This window comes from Symsagittifera roscoffensis, chromosome 1 (genome assembly GCF_963678635.1).
Source record: "Symsagittifera roscoffensis chromosome 1, txSymRosc1.1, whole genome shotgun sequence".
NCBI classification, from domain to species: Eukaryota; Metazoa; Xenacoelomorpha; order Acoela; family Convolutidae; genus Symsagittifera; species Symsagittifera roscoffensis.
In genome coordinates, this window is record NC_087062.1 from 99,757,593 (window position 1) to 99,771,646 (window position 14,054).

At 41.4% G+C, this 14,054-nt stretch overlaps 2 protein-coding genes across 3 annotated transcripts in view; both read right to left on the minus strand.

Annotated features, from left to right (window-relative positions):
* Window positions 1–14,054, minus strand: part of LOC134853382 (uncharacterized) — a 540,493-nt gene that overhangs the window by 349,873 nt on the left and 176,566 nt on the right. The gene's annotated exons all lie outside the window — the stretch shown is intronic.
* Window positions 1,688–5,555, minus strand: LOC134853370 (uncharacterized). 2 transcript variants are annotated; one of them, XM_063869362.1, is made up of 3 exons: window positions 3,419–3,652; window positions 3,003–3,350; window positions 1,688–2,691 (listed from the first exon to the last, which is right to left on the minus strand). In XM_063869362.1, exons 1-3 carry the CDS (start codon window positions 3,528–3,530, stop codon window positions 1,970–1,972), a joined length of 1,182 nt encoding a protein of 393 aa, XP_063725432.1. In that variant the 5' UTR covers window positions 3,531–3,652; the 3' UTR covers window positions 1,688–1,969. The 2 variants fall into 2 exon arrangements, with proteins under 2 accessions (XP_063725432.1, XP_063725424.1); XM_063869354.1 differs by lacking the exon at window positions 3,419–3,652 and adding an exon at window positions 3,954–5,555 and having other exon boundaries at window positions 1,690–2,691.

The following is a 14,054-nucleotide window of genomic DNA, read 5'->3' on the forward strand; positions in this document are numbered from 1 at the left end:
TTTTTTTTGCTTTCTACAAAAACTTTCAAGCCTTAAATTTGATTCTGCTGTTTACTGAATCTGCTCAAACTGATTCTGCTGTTTACGGAGACTTTTGGGCACTGAGAACACCTCTCCTACGCCCTCTACGTAAATGGCCCAACGGCGCCTTGTCAACAACTTTTAACGGTTTTTTAACCGGTTTTACAAACAGTTTGATCAATCATGTCAAAATATCAAACTTGAATCTCTGGTAGTTGTCGAGAAGACAGCACAAACGTGAACAAATTTTCATTAATTTCGTCGCCTGAAAACGAAAAAATACAACTTCTATGCCGCATGACTGTATATAAATGGCTTCACGAGGTTCATTGACACTTAAAAAAAAAACCTTTCTCCATTATACCTGAATTTATGGAAAATCAAATTATTTCGTGATAAAACATTTTTAATTCGGCAGAGATGCTTCAATTAAATCGACTACCTTTTTGCGTTTTTTAACAGAAATTTTATCCCAAGTTTTCAAATCAGATCCCAAAATCATCGCCAGCTTAACAACCAGTGTCCTCAGAAAATTTGAACCATTTTTGGCAAAAGAAATCATTGAAAACAATCTGTGGCTTGTAAAAGAGCGATTTTCTCTAGTTTTCAAGGCCTGTTTTTATGACAGATTGATGTAAGCTTGCATTTTTAGTAGATGTGAAAACCTGTTACTTTTCTTGACCTATTGCAGCTCAAACTTGTTGAAATCCTGCTTTAACCATGCAAAGAATTTTAAGGCTAAATAATTTGAGGTCAATTTTACTATTTTTTACCAAGAATCAACGCACAAGATTTTTTGCTGCATAGAGCTGACTATTTTTGATTAACTTACCAAGTCACTCGCACAAGGACTATTCAAAAAAACTTAAAAAGAGAGATTTCCACTGTAGCAAAAAAATTGAACAAAGTAAACAGTGCTATGCGGCGAATAATTGCAAAATTTACAATTTTTACACTATTTCGGAAAAATCCCAATTTGTACAGAAAATTCAGTTTATAAGAATATTGCTGGATAAAAAACCGTTTCCGTGGCGTCTTTCGACTATTTAAGTAGAGGGCGTAGGAGAGGTGTTTTCAATACCGATAAACCACTGTTAACTGCAGAAGCAATTTAAAAACTGCCGAAGAAATACAAAAAATCGACTAAGCTACAAAAAAATCCGTTTTTTTTTGCTTTCTACAAAAACTTTTAAGCCTTAAATTTGATTCTGCTGTTTACTGAATCTGCTCAAACTGATTCTGCTGTTTACGGAGACTTTTGGGCACTGAGAACACCTCTCCTACGCCCTCTACGTAAATGGCCCAACGGCGCCTTGTCAACAACTTTTAACGGTTTTTTAACCGGTTTTACAAACAGTTTGATCAATCATGTCAAAATATCAAACTTGAATCTCTGGTAGTTGTCGAGAAGACAGCACAAACGTGAACAAATTTTCATTAATTTCGTCGCCTGAAAACGAAAAAATGCAACTTCTATGCCGCATGACTGTATATAGATGGCTTCACTAGGTTCATTGACACTTAAAAAAACCTTTCTCCATTATACCTGAATTCAATGGAAAATCAAATTTCTTGATAAACAACATTATTAATCGGCGGTGATACTCCAAATTAATTCCAGTACCTTTTTGCGTTTTGTAACAGAAAAGTTATCCAAAGTTTTCAAATCAGATCCCAAAATTATTGCCAGATTAACAACCAGTGTCCTCGGAAAATTTGAACCATTTTTTGGCAAAGAAAATCATTCAAAACAATCTGTGGCTGAAACCTCTGTTTAACTTGGACAGCCGTACTTATTCTGCACTTTTAATTAATCGCCAAACAATAAAAATTGTTTTTATAAAGAAGTCTTGATAACACTGCACTATTTAATTCAGTCTTGATAACACTGAATTCCAGAACCAATTGCTTGTTCAAAGCATAAAAATATGAAAATTTATAGAGCTAGCTAGCACTGCAAAAGGGCGTCGACTGAACCAGATGCAATAGAGTTGGAACACTGTGAACGGATATGAATGGGAGGTGACTGGCGATGCTGAGGTATTGTGTCGTATTCCTTCTTATCAAAATCAGAACTATTTGAAGTTGCGGGTGGAGTGGATAACAGGGCACTGGTTTCCTCAGGTAGTGCAGACACATGGCCAGTTTCATGAATAGTAGTGCCGTCATTTGGTTCTTCAGTCGGTTCTAAGCTCGGCATATTACGCGGTTCCAACTCTGATAGGACGCCGCTTTCTGGGTTGGGAGCAGAGGCACCGGAGTTGGGAAAATCGAATCTCCCCGTCCAAACACTGATGCGATTGGAGATACTGGATATTGCCAATGATGGATTGTTCTCCCCGCCGAAAATTCTGGCTCCCAATCCTCCGCCAAACCACTCTTTAGTTTGCGGTGTCCGCCTCACATCGTCTGGATTAGCGTGTACACATGGTATATGGTCAGGCTTCCACTGGATCAAAGGCCAACAGATGAGAAGTAAGTGCAGTCTTTCCAGACCACGTTCTATGCGATCCAGTCCCACAAAGAAGCCGAGGACGGTGAGTGCGACGAGTGCCACTGGGTAGCAAATGAGTCCGATGTACTCGTGAATCTTGTAGAATCTGATGTAGTACCAAGGCAGAACGAAGATCAGCACCACCAGCGATAGATGCCAAATGATTCTCGACAATCCTATGCACAAAAAATAATCTTTCCAACTGAAAAGGGCAGTCAATTGCAGATAAAATAGCAGAGAACAACCTGAGCTTATTTTTCTCAATAAAAACATTGAGAAATAGAAGCTTTGGCAATAACGTTTTTTGCATATTGTCGTAACATCTCAACCAAAACGAAGACAAGATATTTCATGCTTCAATTTACATGAGCCAGCATTTTAACTTTCCAGTTGCTTTGTAAAAAAAAGGCCTCGTAATACAACGGAAGTTAAGCCGCGCGTGTAGACCCCTCCTCTTATCAAAAACGTGCGCTTTTGTTTCACTTACCAGCCAAGTACTCAAAACCAGTGAAAGTTGCATTGTAAACCTCGTCCTTATTCCCGAAATCCAAGCAGGGTGGTTCGTTGCTCTCAAAGAACTCGAGTCTTCTCTCCTTCTCCTCGAACACTTCAAACAGCCAGTCTCTCAGCTCCAGCTCCGAGTACTCACTCAGCGGTATGGCGTCGTGCTTTTCCAGATGGATGTGGTACTTTTTCTGAACTGGACCCTGGAAGAATAGTCGACCAAGTGTGAAGTCTTCGTTCATGCCTCGGAACTCCTCATACGCAACAGTCATGTCGAACAGCTCGTTTAGCACCAAAGTGTCGCGCATGGCATGAAGAAGCTCATAAAGACCTGATAATACAAAACCACATGAAATTATGAACTCAAAAAAGAACACACAATCTATGACCGGAACTTACAAAGCTCGTCGACCAAAACACAACTACCAATTTTGGACCCAGAACCTGATGTCCATGAGTCAACAGCATCACTACCTGTTCTGTTACTCCGCATCTCAGCTCTCGGAAGCATGTCGCTGGAACCCCGCCCGCAGATACTATGTCTCTGCTCTTACCATGAAAGGACGCAGTAGGCTATTCCACCAATCCTTCATCGTACACTATACTACAAGAAGAATCCACTTGAAAAGAACGAGCACGTTTTTCGTTTTCAAGTCACTTTATGTGTGGATGGTACCTATAGAAAGGCACCACACCTGAAAAACCATAAGCACTGCGGCAAAACTGTATTATAAATCTTCTTAACCAATTACTGTCAGTAAGTTATCGCCTAATTAATGCCAAAGAACCTTCAATGTATGTTATTCGATGAGATAAACCATTTCTTTACTCTTGGTTCTGAATAAAAAAAAATAAGCAATGACAAATTATTTGTAAAAGCAACCAAAGTAACCATGTTTATCTTATACTGAAACAGAAATTCAAAATGATTAACCTTTGTGTCTGGGATAGAGACTGTGTTTGCGGGGTGGGAGATTGTTCTTGGCGGCAAATCTGTTCGTAGATTGCAGGGACTCTTTGAAGATCGTAGTTCCCTCGGGATACATCAAGAAGCCCTTGGGGATGCCGTAGAACGCGTGAAACGACATGATGTCCCGTATCTGTTGCAAATCGCGCTCTGTATTTGACCGGGTCAGAAATATTGACCTCATGACCTGAAGACCACATCCGTACCCTGGCACATAGCGGGTATAGGATGCAGCCATAAATTTAATCACATTACATGGTATGTTCAGCTTGTACAGTAAGAGCCATGCTGCTAACATGTCCATTTGTGTTTTGTGATTGCATATGAACACGGGCCATAACGCCTCCCGCACAAACGGCGTAGTTTTGTCCAATTTATCAATTTGAACCCCACTCAATTTCAACTTCGCTCCACTGGTGATACAGAAAAGTTGCACGGTAAACTTGCAGAACTCCTCTACGAAAAAATCAACAATTTTTCTGTACAAAACTGGCGATATCAAAATTGTAGGCATGCAAATTAGGATAAACCACAGACAGGCACTAGTCTCTAGCAAACTGATGATACAAAGAAAAATTTTGAAAGGCACAAAAACTAAATAGTGGATGAATTTCGCTGCTAGAATAAGGCAGCAATTGGCCTTTTTCCCCTTTTTTGGAGCTGAGTTGGAGTAGAAGAAATCACCATCGCTATTATTCATGGGTAAATGAACTTGTCGGTCCTGCTGACTTGATTTCGTTTTTGCCATATCAAAATCCGCAAAGTTAACCTTCTTCTATCAGATAAACTATATATTAAAAACCAAGAATGTTGCCTGAATATTGCTATTTCTTTCGTCGAAGAATTTTAATAATGTAATAATGATACTGGATCTCTACTTCATTTAGCTGGATTGACTCGAAATTGGTTTGAAGAAAATGTCAAAAAGCAAAGCAGGTTAAGTAATCTAGAACTACTAGGTTGTTTCGCCCTGAGATTTAAATGCCAGATGCGCAAGAATTAGTAATTGAATAACCAAATGTCGGATCATAGAAGTTCGAAAGAAGAAATAATTATCTGGAATTACAGAGTCAATATAATAGGTGAAGGGGTGTTTAGTTAATGAGCATATAGATATGAGTAAACAGAAGGGTAGTACTGATTTACCAGTAAAGATAGAACAGAAAAGTCTGAAGATGGTAGTAAAATGAAGAAGATGTAAGAGAGTTCAAATGGTAAAATTTGGCACTGAAATTGTAAACTTTTAATCGCCTACTATTTTCCTTAGTTTATGCTTTTTTTATTTCCTGTTGCACTTGGCAGTATTTACAAAAGTGGAATATACTTAGCTAAGGTTTCATTGTAAGGAAACGGCTGCTATGACATTTGAATACACAACCAATCCGCGAGCCACACAATGCTACGATTGGAGCAAACGCTCAGGGGAATAAAACAGCTCAAGAACGTTCAAACACAACCATGCCATTGCTAAAGCAGAGGTAAGCAAAGTCCATTGCACAAGACTCCACTTGATATGATATCCTTCAAACTGAGACAACGACATAATCTGCATGTACTAGCATCCATTACTGCCTAAAAATGCACCAGTATTTCCATCGCGTGTACCGGGCTAGAGACGCATCCGCTCCAGCAAACAGGAAGTAAAAACCACATGCTAGGCTGAATCCTTTAGTAATCTGAAGTTCATTTCTTGGTTGATGAAAACCGTTTCAACAACTAATTTCACGGACGAATCCGTCACATACTACTTAAAACATTATAAAATCGATGCCTTTTACTCCTTCTGTTCATTGTCTTCGGTTCGAAAAAACGGACCGGTTGCTGGAAAAGTAGCACCAAACTTTCAAGTTCTTAGAAGCATAACAGCCAACACCATTGGAAAAACTTTGTACGCCAAAAACACCTTTCAAATTTAGAGTTTTAAAAGAAATATTACACGTTTTTCATGATCCATTGACAAGAAAGTTTTTAATAAAACTAACTTAATTTGAAACACAGTGGAAGCTCCATTTCACAAGCAAAAGAATAAGCTCCTTAATCAAAAGCGAAAATATGTCTTGAAGCAAAGAAAAAATTGAAAAGGAAACTCTCCGGCGGGGATATATCGACCTGAAAATCTACCAATAGACAGGCAAAAACTGATTCCTATTGGCCCAATATATACTTAAAGTTTGTAAAAACCAGTCAGCAATGATGCGGCTTTAGTAGAGCGGATTATCTCAATCAATTGAAGAGTTTTTTAAAGCACATTTAATATTGTTCTGACTACTCTCGACTAAAAAGAAAACATGGCGTAGGAACCGTTCTTTAATTTTTTTCAGCCAAATGTGACTAAAACGAAAAGTTTGTCACTGTCGAGAAAAACTGGTTCAAAATTTTGGATGCTTAGTCTGTCTAAATTCGACCAAAAAACAAACGAGCAGGCTTATTCTAGAAGGACAAGCCATGGAACTTTTATTCAAGCCCTAAACACTTAGTTTTACTCCAGAAAAATTATCATTCGATGTTCTTAGCGCAAAATTGAGAATAAAAAAGTGAGAATATGTGCCAGTCGGTCATATTTGGAAGTTTGACCTTGAGAGAAGCAAAAAACACTTGATTTTGGAGTGAAATTTAATTTTTCAAAATTTCGAATGAAACCTGTCATGCACGATTTTCTCGCGATAACTGAAAATCAGTTAAAAGAAATCAGAACAATTTCAGAACGATTGAGTCACTCACGCGGGAAAGTTGTAAGAAAAAGCAGTAGGAAATTGCTATTCGCAATTTCCATCACTATCATAATCGAGAGTAGAGCTGTCCCATCTGTGACAGAGACGAGAGCATTCCCACGAATTGGATTATAGCGACTGGAGTGTTATTCGGAACTGGACTAGAGTGAACCTTCGGTGGAAAGGTGGACAGCTTGAGTGTCCTAATGGTTCACAAGAAAACTATTGTCTAGAGTATAAACTCGTTCTCATTGTTAAAACTATAAAACATTAGACTCATTTAGTTACGTTATTTAATTCTTGAGTTAACTACCGACTGGATTATTTCCCACTTCTTGAGCGTGCTACTATGTGAGTACAAATTTAAATTCCTAGAGTGTGTTTTATAATTGTTATGTTGAGGTAGGGCGAGTTTTAGGTTGATCCATCTGAAATGGATCGAAGTTCCACTGTCTAATAAAAAAGCAACTTAACGGATTGTTCCAACCCGGTTTTTAACGGCGTTCATGTATTTTGGGTATCTAGAGACCTAAGTATGGGGACGTTTCTAATTCTAGAGTGGGGGGATATTTTAGTAGTAGCCTTTAAGCTGTAACGGGTCGTAGTCTCATGTCACAAACGAACCGAACTGGCTCCGACCGTTCTTGAGGTAGAAAAACACAAGAGATAGTGTCCCTGACCCTTGAGCCAGTGGTTATAGGGCCTATTTTTCTTAAGCCTCATGTGTGACTGCAGTAGACGAATGTTACATAGTGTTTTTATGGCGCTCCTGGGTGTTTACGACATCAAGACTACGGAGTCGAACACACTTGAGACAGCTTCGGGCTGAATGCCCATTCTAGAGTACCGGTGGTACGGTTCGACAGGGACGTGCAAACCTTCCGGTTGTACCGTGATAGCTTTTTAAGAAAACTCGAGAAAATTTCCTGGTACGCTCTCCGAACGAGGCTTAGCTAACCGAGTAAAGGGGGGCAACTAGGGGGACAAAAACACGAGCAAAAAGACAAAAAGCAAAACAAAAACCAAAAAAGAATAGAAAAAGGAACAAAAACCATAAAACGAAAAAAGACAGTGACTTTGACACCAGATCAGTTGGATCAAACCTTTATATTAATTAAATAGTATACCCATACTGTTTTATAAGTTCGATCGTTTCGATCAACCTAGCAATTTAACCCAGTAACCGTAATAAAGTGCCCGAGTGTGGGGCGTTGTCAAGGGTTTTCAGATAGTTTGGAACTTAGCTGGACCAATAGGAGACTTCACTGGAAGAGGTGACCAGCCGAGTGGGAAAGTGGTTCAGGGACACTTGAGCTGAACCAATAGGAGACTTGACTGTGTGCCATTCTGCCAGATGACACAGCATAACCTTCCCGCGGCAGAAAAAAAAGTGACTAAAGGCCTTATGAACAGAAAAGTGTTGCGACGGAGGGTCAGAATGTTCTAGAATTTTTATTTTTAAAATTTCGATCGGAAGAAGAACATTTCTGAGAAATAGAAAAAAGACGGCCATTTTGAATAGAAAAGACGAAAATGAGAACAACGATAGAAATTGTGAAGAACGGTTGTATCAGAGACAGAAAAATTACGGAGCCTCTTATCGTGGCAAGAACACACGATAAGGACCTTAGCGACAGATATTTGTGGAGACGGAGGCTTCAGTGGGGGGAAGAGAAATACCACGGAACCCTCCCGGGACACGAAATATAGGAGATAAGAGTGTTATCTCAAGAAAATCACGGGAGCGGAGGCTTGGTCCCCCAGAGACTGTTATATGTGAAGGGACTGTGAAAACTGACTATAACAGCTGCTGTAATGTCCTAGATCTTAATTAAACACCGATATTATTTGATATTTCAGGACATGAGTAGATAGAAAAAGGAAAGGGTCAATCCATCTCCTATGGATTTAATATAAAACTGTCACACAAAAACATATAAAAATAGGTTGTTCGAGCCGTGTTTTTAATGACAATCACGTAGTCTGAGGATCCGAGACTCAGCTATGTGGTTGTGTTCGCATGCAAACGAAAGCTGATCAAAAGTCGTTTGACTGATGGCCTAAAAATGGTAACTTTTTACTTTGCCCTAAACAGACCAGAAAATCAACTGGCAAGGTCGAGACGGTGAAAAACGAGTAGAATTAAGGTAACTGACGCCTGCCAGTCGTTGATAGGTACTTTTTCTACGCTCCGTCGCTGTGTGATATTTGGGCGAATGTTACATAGACGTTTTTATGGCGCTCCTGGGTGGGCCCGTTAAAGGCATGAAACCATCATGATCAGCAAGCGTTTCAGCGACGAACCCTCCGCTCCGGGCGTATGCCCGAGTTAGAGGCCTTAATGACCGTTATTGTACTAGGGGGAAGGTGCGTACCCTCCGTCTAGTGCAATTTAGCTTTTTAACTTAGTTAACACCGAAAATTCCGGGGGCCGGAGGGTTAGGTGGGAAATCTAGAGCCCGCTTGTCCTGAGGTCCCAGGACCAAAAACAATTAAAGAGAAAGCGTAAAACCAAACAAAAATAGTGTATAACCAAGAAAAAGCCAAAAACAAATTTATTTAAAAACAAAAAAGTACAAAAAACAGTAAAAAAATCCAAAAAAGACCAAAAACAGTAGAAAACATAAAGTGACAGTTTATATGTTATTTCCGGACGAGATGTGATCTGACCTTCCTATTTGTTGTTGTTTCAGATTGATTTATATCATTCTGATAGAAAGATTGTGTGTTTTGGTGAAGGGTTGGGTACCCTCCCTCGAGTGTAATTTGAGTGTTTAAGCACGTTAATGGTGATTTTGCCGGTGACCGGAGGGTAGAGTGGCAAGCTGATCAACGTGTTCCACACTCAACAGGGACATCAAGGACAACATCCACAACGACTGTTGGGTATCGTTGGAGCAATTTTAGTATCGTTCGGGTACTATTTCATAAAAACTTAAGTGGTGGGGGGCACGATTGGCGCGGACCGATTGTACCCTCCATCGATTACAAATTTCCGAGTTAAGGGTCTTAGTTCGGATATTTTGGTGCAAAGGAGGGTATAGTACTATTCATTAACGACTATTAATAGATTATTATCCTTATTATATATTACTTATCTCCTGTTTAGACCCAAAAAACACCCATTTTTTGTCGAAAATTACCAATTTTCGACCAAACTGTAGACCCCCAAATTTTCGGATATCCGAGCTTTTCCGATAGGCAAAAAGCTTTTATATAGAGAGTAGCCACGTAGTTCGATCCCCTTTATTAAAGAAACCGCGTGAGCAAAGATTCAGTGGAAGTTAGAAAAACGAGAATTTTTCGACCAAAATTTTGATAATTTTCTGTATTTTGTCAATCTGTTTTGGGGATCGAGTTTTTGAGTTTTTAGAGTTAGAGCAATAAAATTTTTGCGTTAGGAGCGTGCTAGCATAACGTGCTCGGTTACTAGAGAAATTTTTGGGTAACCCTCCGAGTAGCTCCGTGGATAGAGCTAACGACTTAAGGTTTGGAAAAGGAAGGAATCGGAGGGTCCAAATTTGATAGTTTTTGGCCAAATTTTTGTTTCTAAACCAATTTTGGTCCGGTTTTTTGCATTATTCCAGTGCCGTACAGGGCTACTACGCTCATTTCAAGTATTTTTAGGCACTTTCGACCGGAATTGCGAAAAAAGTCTTTCAGATCCTATACAGGTGGTGAAAAAGGCCATTTTGACGAACGCGTTTTTGGCGATTTCTCAAAGACTAGTTATCCGATCGGGATAATTTTGGTACCATAAGTCGACGTTTTTGACCACTTTTCCGAATCGCAACCGTTTTTGGGTTGATTATTTCGGAAAAGAAAAATTTTTTAGAATTTGTGGGAAGGTTGACCGTGTCAGCCAACCTAGTTTTAAGTCAGGTAGACCGCTTTCAGAGGCTTTACTGCGGTGATTTAACCCTTTTTCTTGATTTTGGGGGAACCCTCCGAAGTGACCCTCCGGAGTCAGCTAAGCCCTTTAGCAACCCTCCTTAGTGGAAAATTTCCACGAGATCACCCTAAGAAGTTGAAACAGCTCCCCCTAGAACTCCTAGCTTATTTTGACGCTTTTTGAAGCTAGTAGGAGAACCTTCCAAGTGAGAACAGAAAATTTGAAAATTTTGGAGGTACCCTCCGAAGTGACCCTCCGGAGCGTATTAAGCATCTTATTGACCCTCCTTAGTAAATTTAGGGGGACCCTCCGAAGTAACTTGGGTGATTAAGATACCCTCCTAAGTAACTTGAGTGATTGAGGTACCCTCCGAGGTAACCCTCCGGAGTGTCTTAAACCTTCTAGCGACCCTCCTTGTAAGAAACTTGAGTAAACCTTCTGTGGCAATTAGGGAAACGGAAAATATCCATATTAGGATATTAGGCGTGCTTATCAGGGTCATAAGAACCCATTCTGACCCGGAAATTCGTGATCAACTTTGGATTCTATATTGGGTGTATTAGAAGTACCCGAACAAGATTTTTTTTTTTTTTTATTGTGATTTTGGTTGAGTGGTTGCCTTGAGCTACTTAATAGGAAAGTTCGGGCAATCCGGGAACAAATAAAGGAAGACCTCGGTGGGTGTATTAAGCAAATACACACCCACTTGAGAAGAAGAATTGTTCCCTACTCTCGTGCACTTGGAGCAGTCCGAGTGTGGGAGAGCTTTTTCATAGATTTGACGAATTTTCGACCAAGAGGTTGCCTTGAGCTACTTAGTAGGACAGCTCGGGCAATCGCAGGACACCTAAAAGAAGACCTCGGTGGGTGTATTAGGCAAATACACACCCACTTGAGAAGACTGTGTCCTGGGCTTCGTTCTTTCGGATCGTTCCGATTGGGGGAAGTCTTTTTCTTTAAGACTAGGTTTTATTTATCTATTTCTGAATCATCACTGCTTTTTATCGAAGATTGTTTAATTTTAACAAAGCAGTGACTTGATAAATTGTGTGGCGATAAATTGATACTGACAAAAGGTCGCTGTCACCTGTAGGATATTCTTATCTGATTATCGATTGTGTTTTGTGTGTCGATTATATCTTGTGGAAACTTAGTGATACTGTTATACTATACAACCGGGTTGAGTTAGCATTATATCAATACTGGGTAGACCCTGTGTGTAACTTTAGCTGAGTCACTAATTTAGTCGTGAGAGATCTAAGAGACATTTTGATACTGACGGAATCGAGTAGGCAGCGTTAAGTGATTTAACTAAATCTTGTTTGTGGTACGTTTGCATTGCCATCAAATTACGAATACTTTCATTTTGTACAAAACTATGCAGCGCAGGGACTCGTTAGGATCGACTACTAAAATTCCCAGGCTAAGCAAGGGAAGCACGCGGAAATTTAGAACTAGGCGTAGCCAAACCTCGTTTAGCAGCGCTTCCGACGCGTTTGCTGAAGACGAATCGACTAAAGGTCAACCTGATCTTTCAGTGATCGAAATGAGACTAAGGAGCGAGAAAAACCTTGATGGCAATCAAGGGCGGAGCGCCGAGGCCGAGCCTGCGAGCGAAACGCCGGTGGATCCCTTTGACGAAGGGGAGCGAACGCTCATTCGACCCGACTTTGAGCCAGACGGGGTCCTCGAACGAGAGGAAGTCGAGAGGACAGAGGAGACCTCGGAGCGTTCCGAGGTCGAACCTCGGGAGGAAGTGTTGTACAGGGGAATGTCCAAATCAGAGACTAAGAGCTATAAATGGAGAAAGGAACCTTCACATCTGACAAGTGCACACTCATCCTTGGCCAAACAGAGTAACAACGCGATGATGTCGAGTATGAGTCCGGGTGAAGAGCAGACGTTCTCGAAGGCCAAGAAGAGTTGGAAGTCCTTGTACGACGAACGCATGGCGTCACTACCAACTGTAGGTTTGACTTCCAGTGATGACTACCCGGAGATAACCCATCCGGATGTGAACTTCACACCGTGCCCAAGGAACGACATGAGCAGGGAGGCATCTTCCGCCTCGCCGACCAGGCCTATGTCAGATGGGATAACGATGGGAGCATCATCAACGTTTGACAGACTGATGACGTCAATGCACAAGCAAAAGGGCGGTGCGTCATCAAGTACTAGGCTACAGCCACAGTTGACCTCGTCTTCTCTGGGGCTAACCCCGCCACTGGGGGCAGCTGGTGACATAAGTGATATGTTCGCTGGTGTGATGAATGGCCTGGATGAATTGAGGCGAGACATGACTAAGCGGATAGATCAAGTTGACGAGAGAGCTCACCATGGTCGAGAGAATTTGAAAGATGAGCTAACGCACGTGAAGTCGCAGGCGAGGTTTGATCAGGCTCAATTGATTCGTGACACCGATCAATGACTGGCCGAGAGCCTAGCTCAGGCAAACAAAGAGTCAGAGGAAAGAGAGGCTAGGATGACAAGAGAGATCGAGCGATTGTTGAATGATCATGATAATACCTACGCCCAAACGATGACTGGCCTGGAAAGGAGGTTGGACGCCAAATCTGACTTGATGATGCGGAAGCTTGACGCGATCCTGAATGGGAATAATTGGCAGGAGCATTCCAACTCAAGGGAGCGCTCACGCCATGCGAATGTTGGAGATGGTACGGGCAACAGTGCCAGAGCCCAGCAAGGCTCGAGAACGAACTACGAACATAGAAACAAGGAGCGGCCAAGGGCAGCCCCGCAGAGGCCTGGCTGGACAAATCCAGTCCCACCGGAGGCAGATGCCACCCCGGAGACAAGATTGCCAACCGTGCCACAAGTCAGTTCAGTACCAGATCTGACTACAGTCTCACAAGACACAACGATGTATGCCTCGATGTTTGAGCCTCTGAACAGATCTCTTGAAACATTCATCGCCAAGCTCTCGAAGTCAACCGAGAGAGGAGAGAGGTCAAGAAGAACACTGAAAAAGCCGAAGTCATATAAAGACGAGTCAGACGGCTGCATTGATACTTGGATAGAGGTGATGAAGTTACACTTTGAGGAAGAGAATCTCTCCAAGAAACAAGAGTGCAGCGCGCTGACGAGCAACCTAGAGGGTACTGCATTAAATTGTGTAATGGCGAAAAGAGCCATTGAGAGAGACAGCGCTCGCAAGATATTCGACATCCTGCTGAATCGTTTCGGCTCTGGAGTACAAGGGCACCAGGCCATGGTGAAGTTCGAGAAGAGGCGTCAGAGAGATGAAGAATCAATAGATAAATTCTTGGACGACCTTGAATTGCTCAGGAGGAGGAGCAACCCGGATGAGAGAATATCCGAACGAAACTTGGCGATCGCTTCGAAGTTCATGGATGGTGTAAGGAGTGAGGAGTTGAAGACGATGTTGGCCACTCACTTCACCCTGTCGCTTGACCAGGTACCCACGCCCGACGACTTGCGTATGAA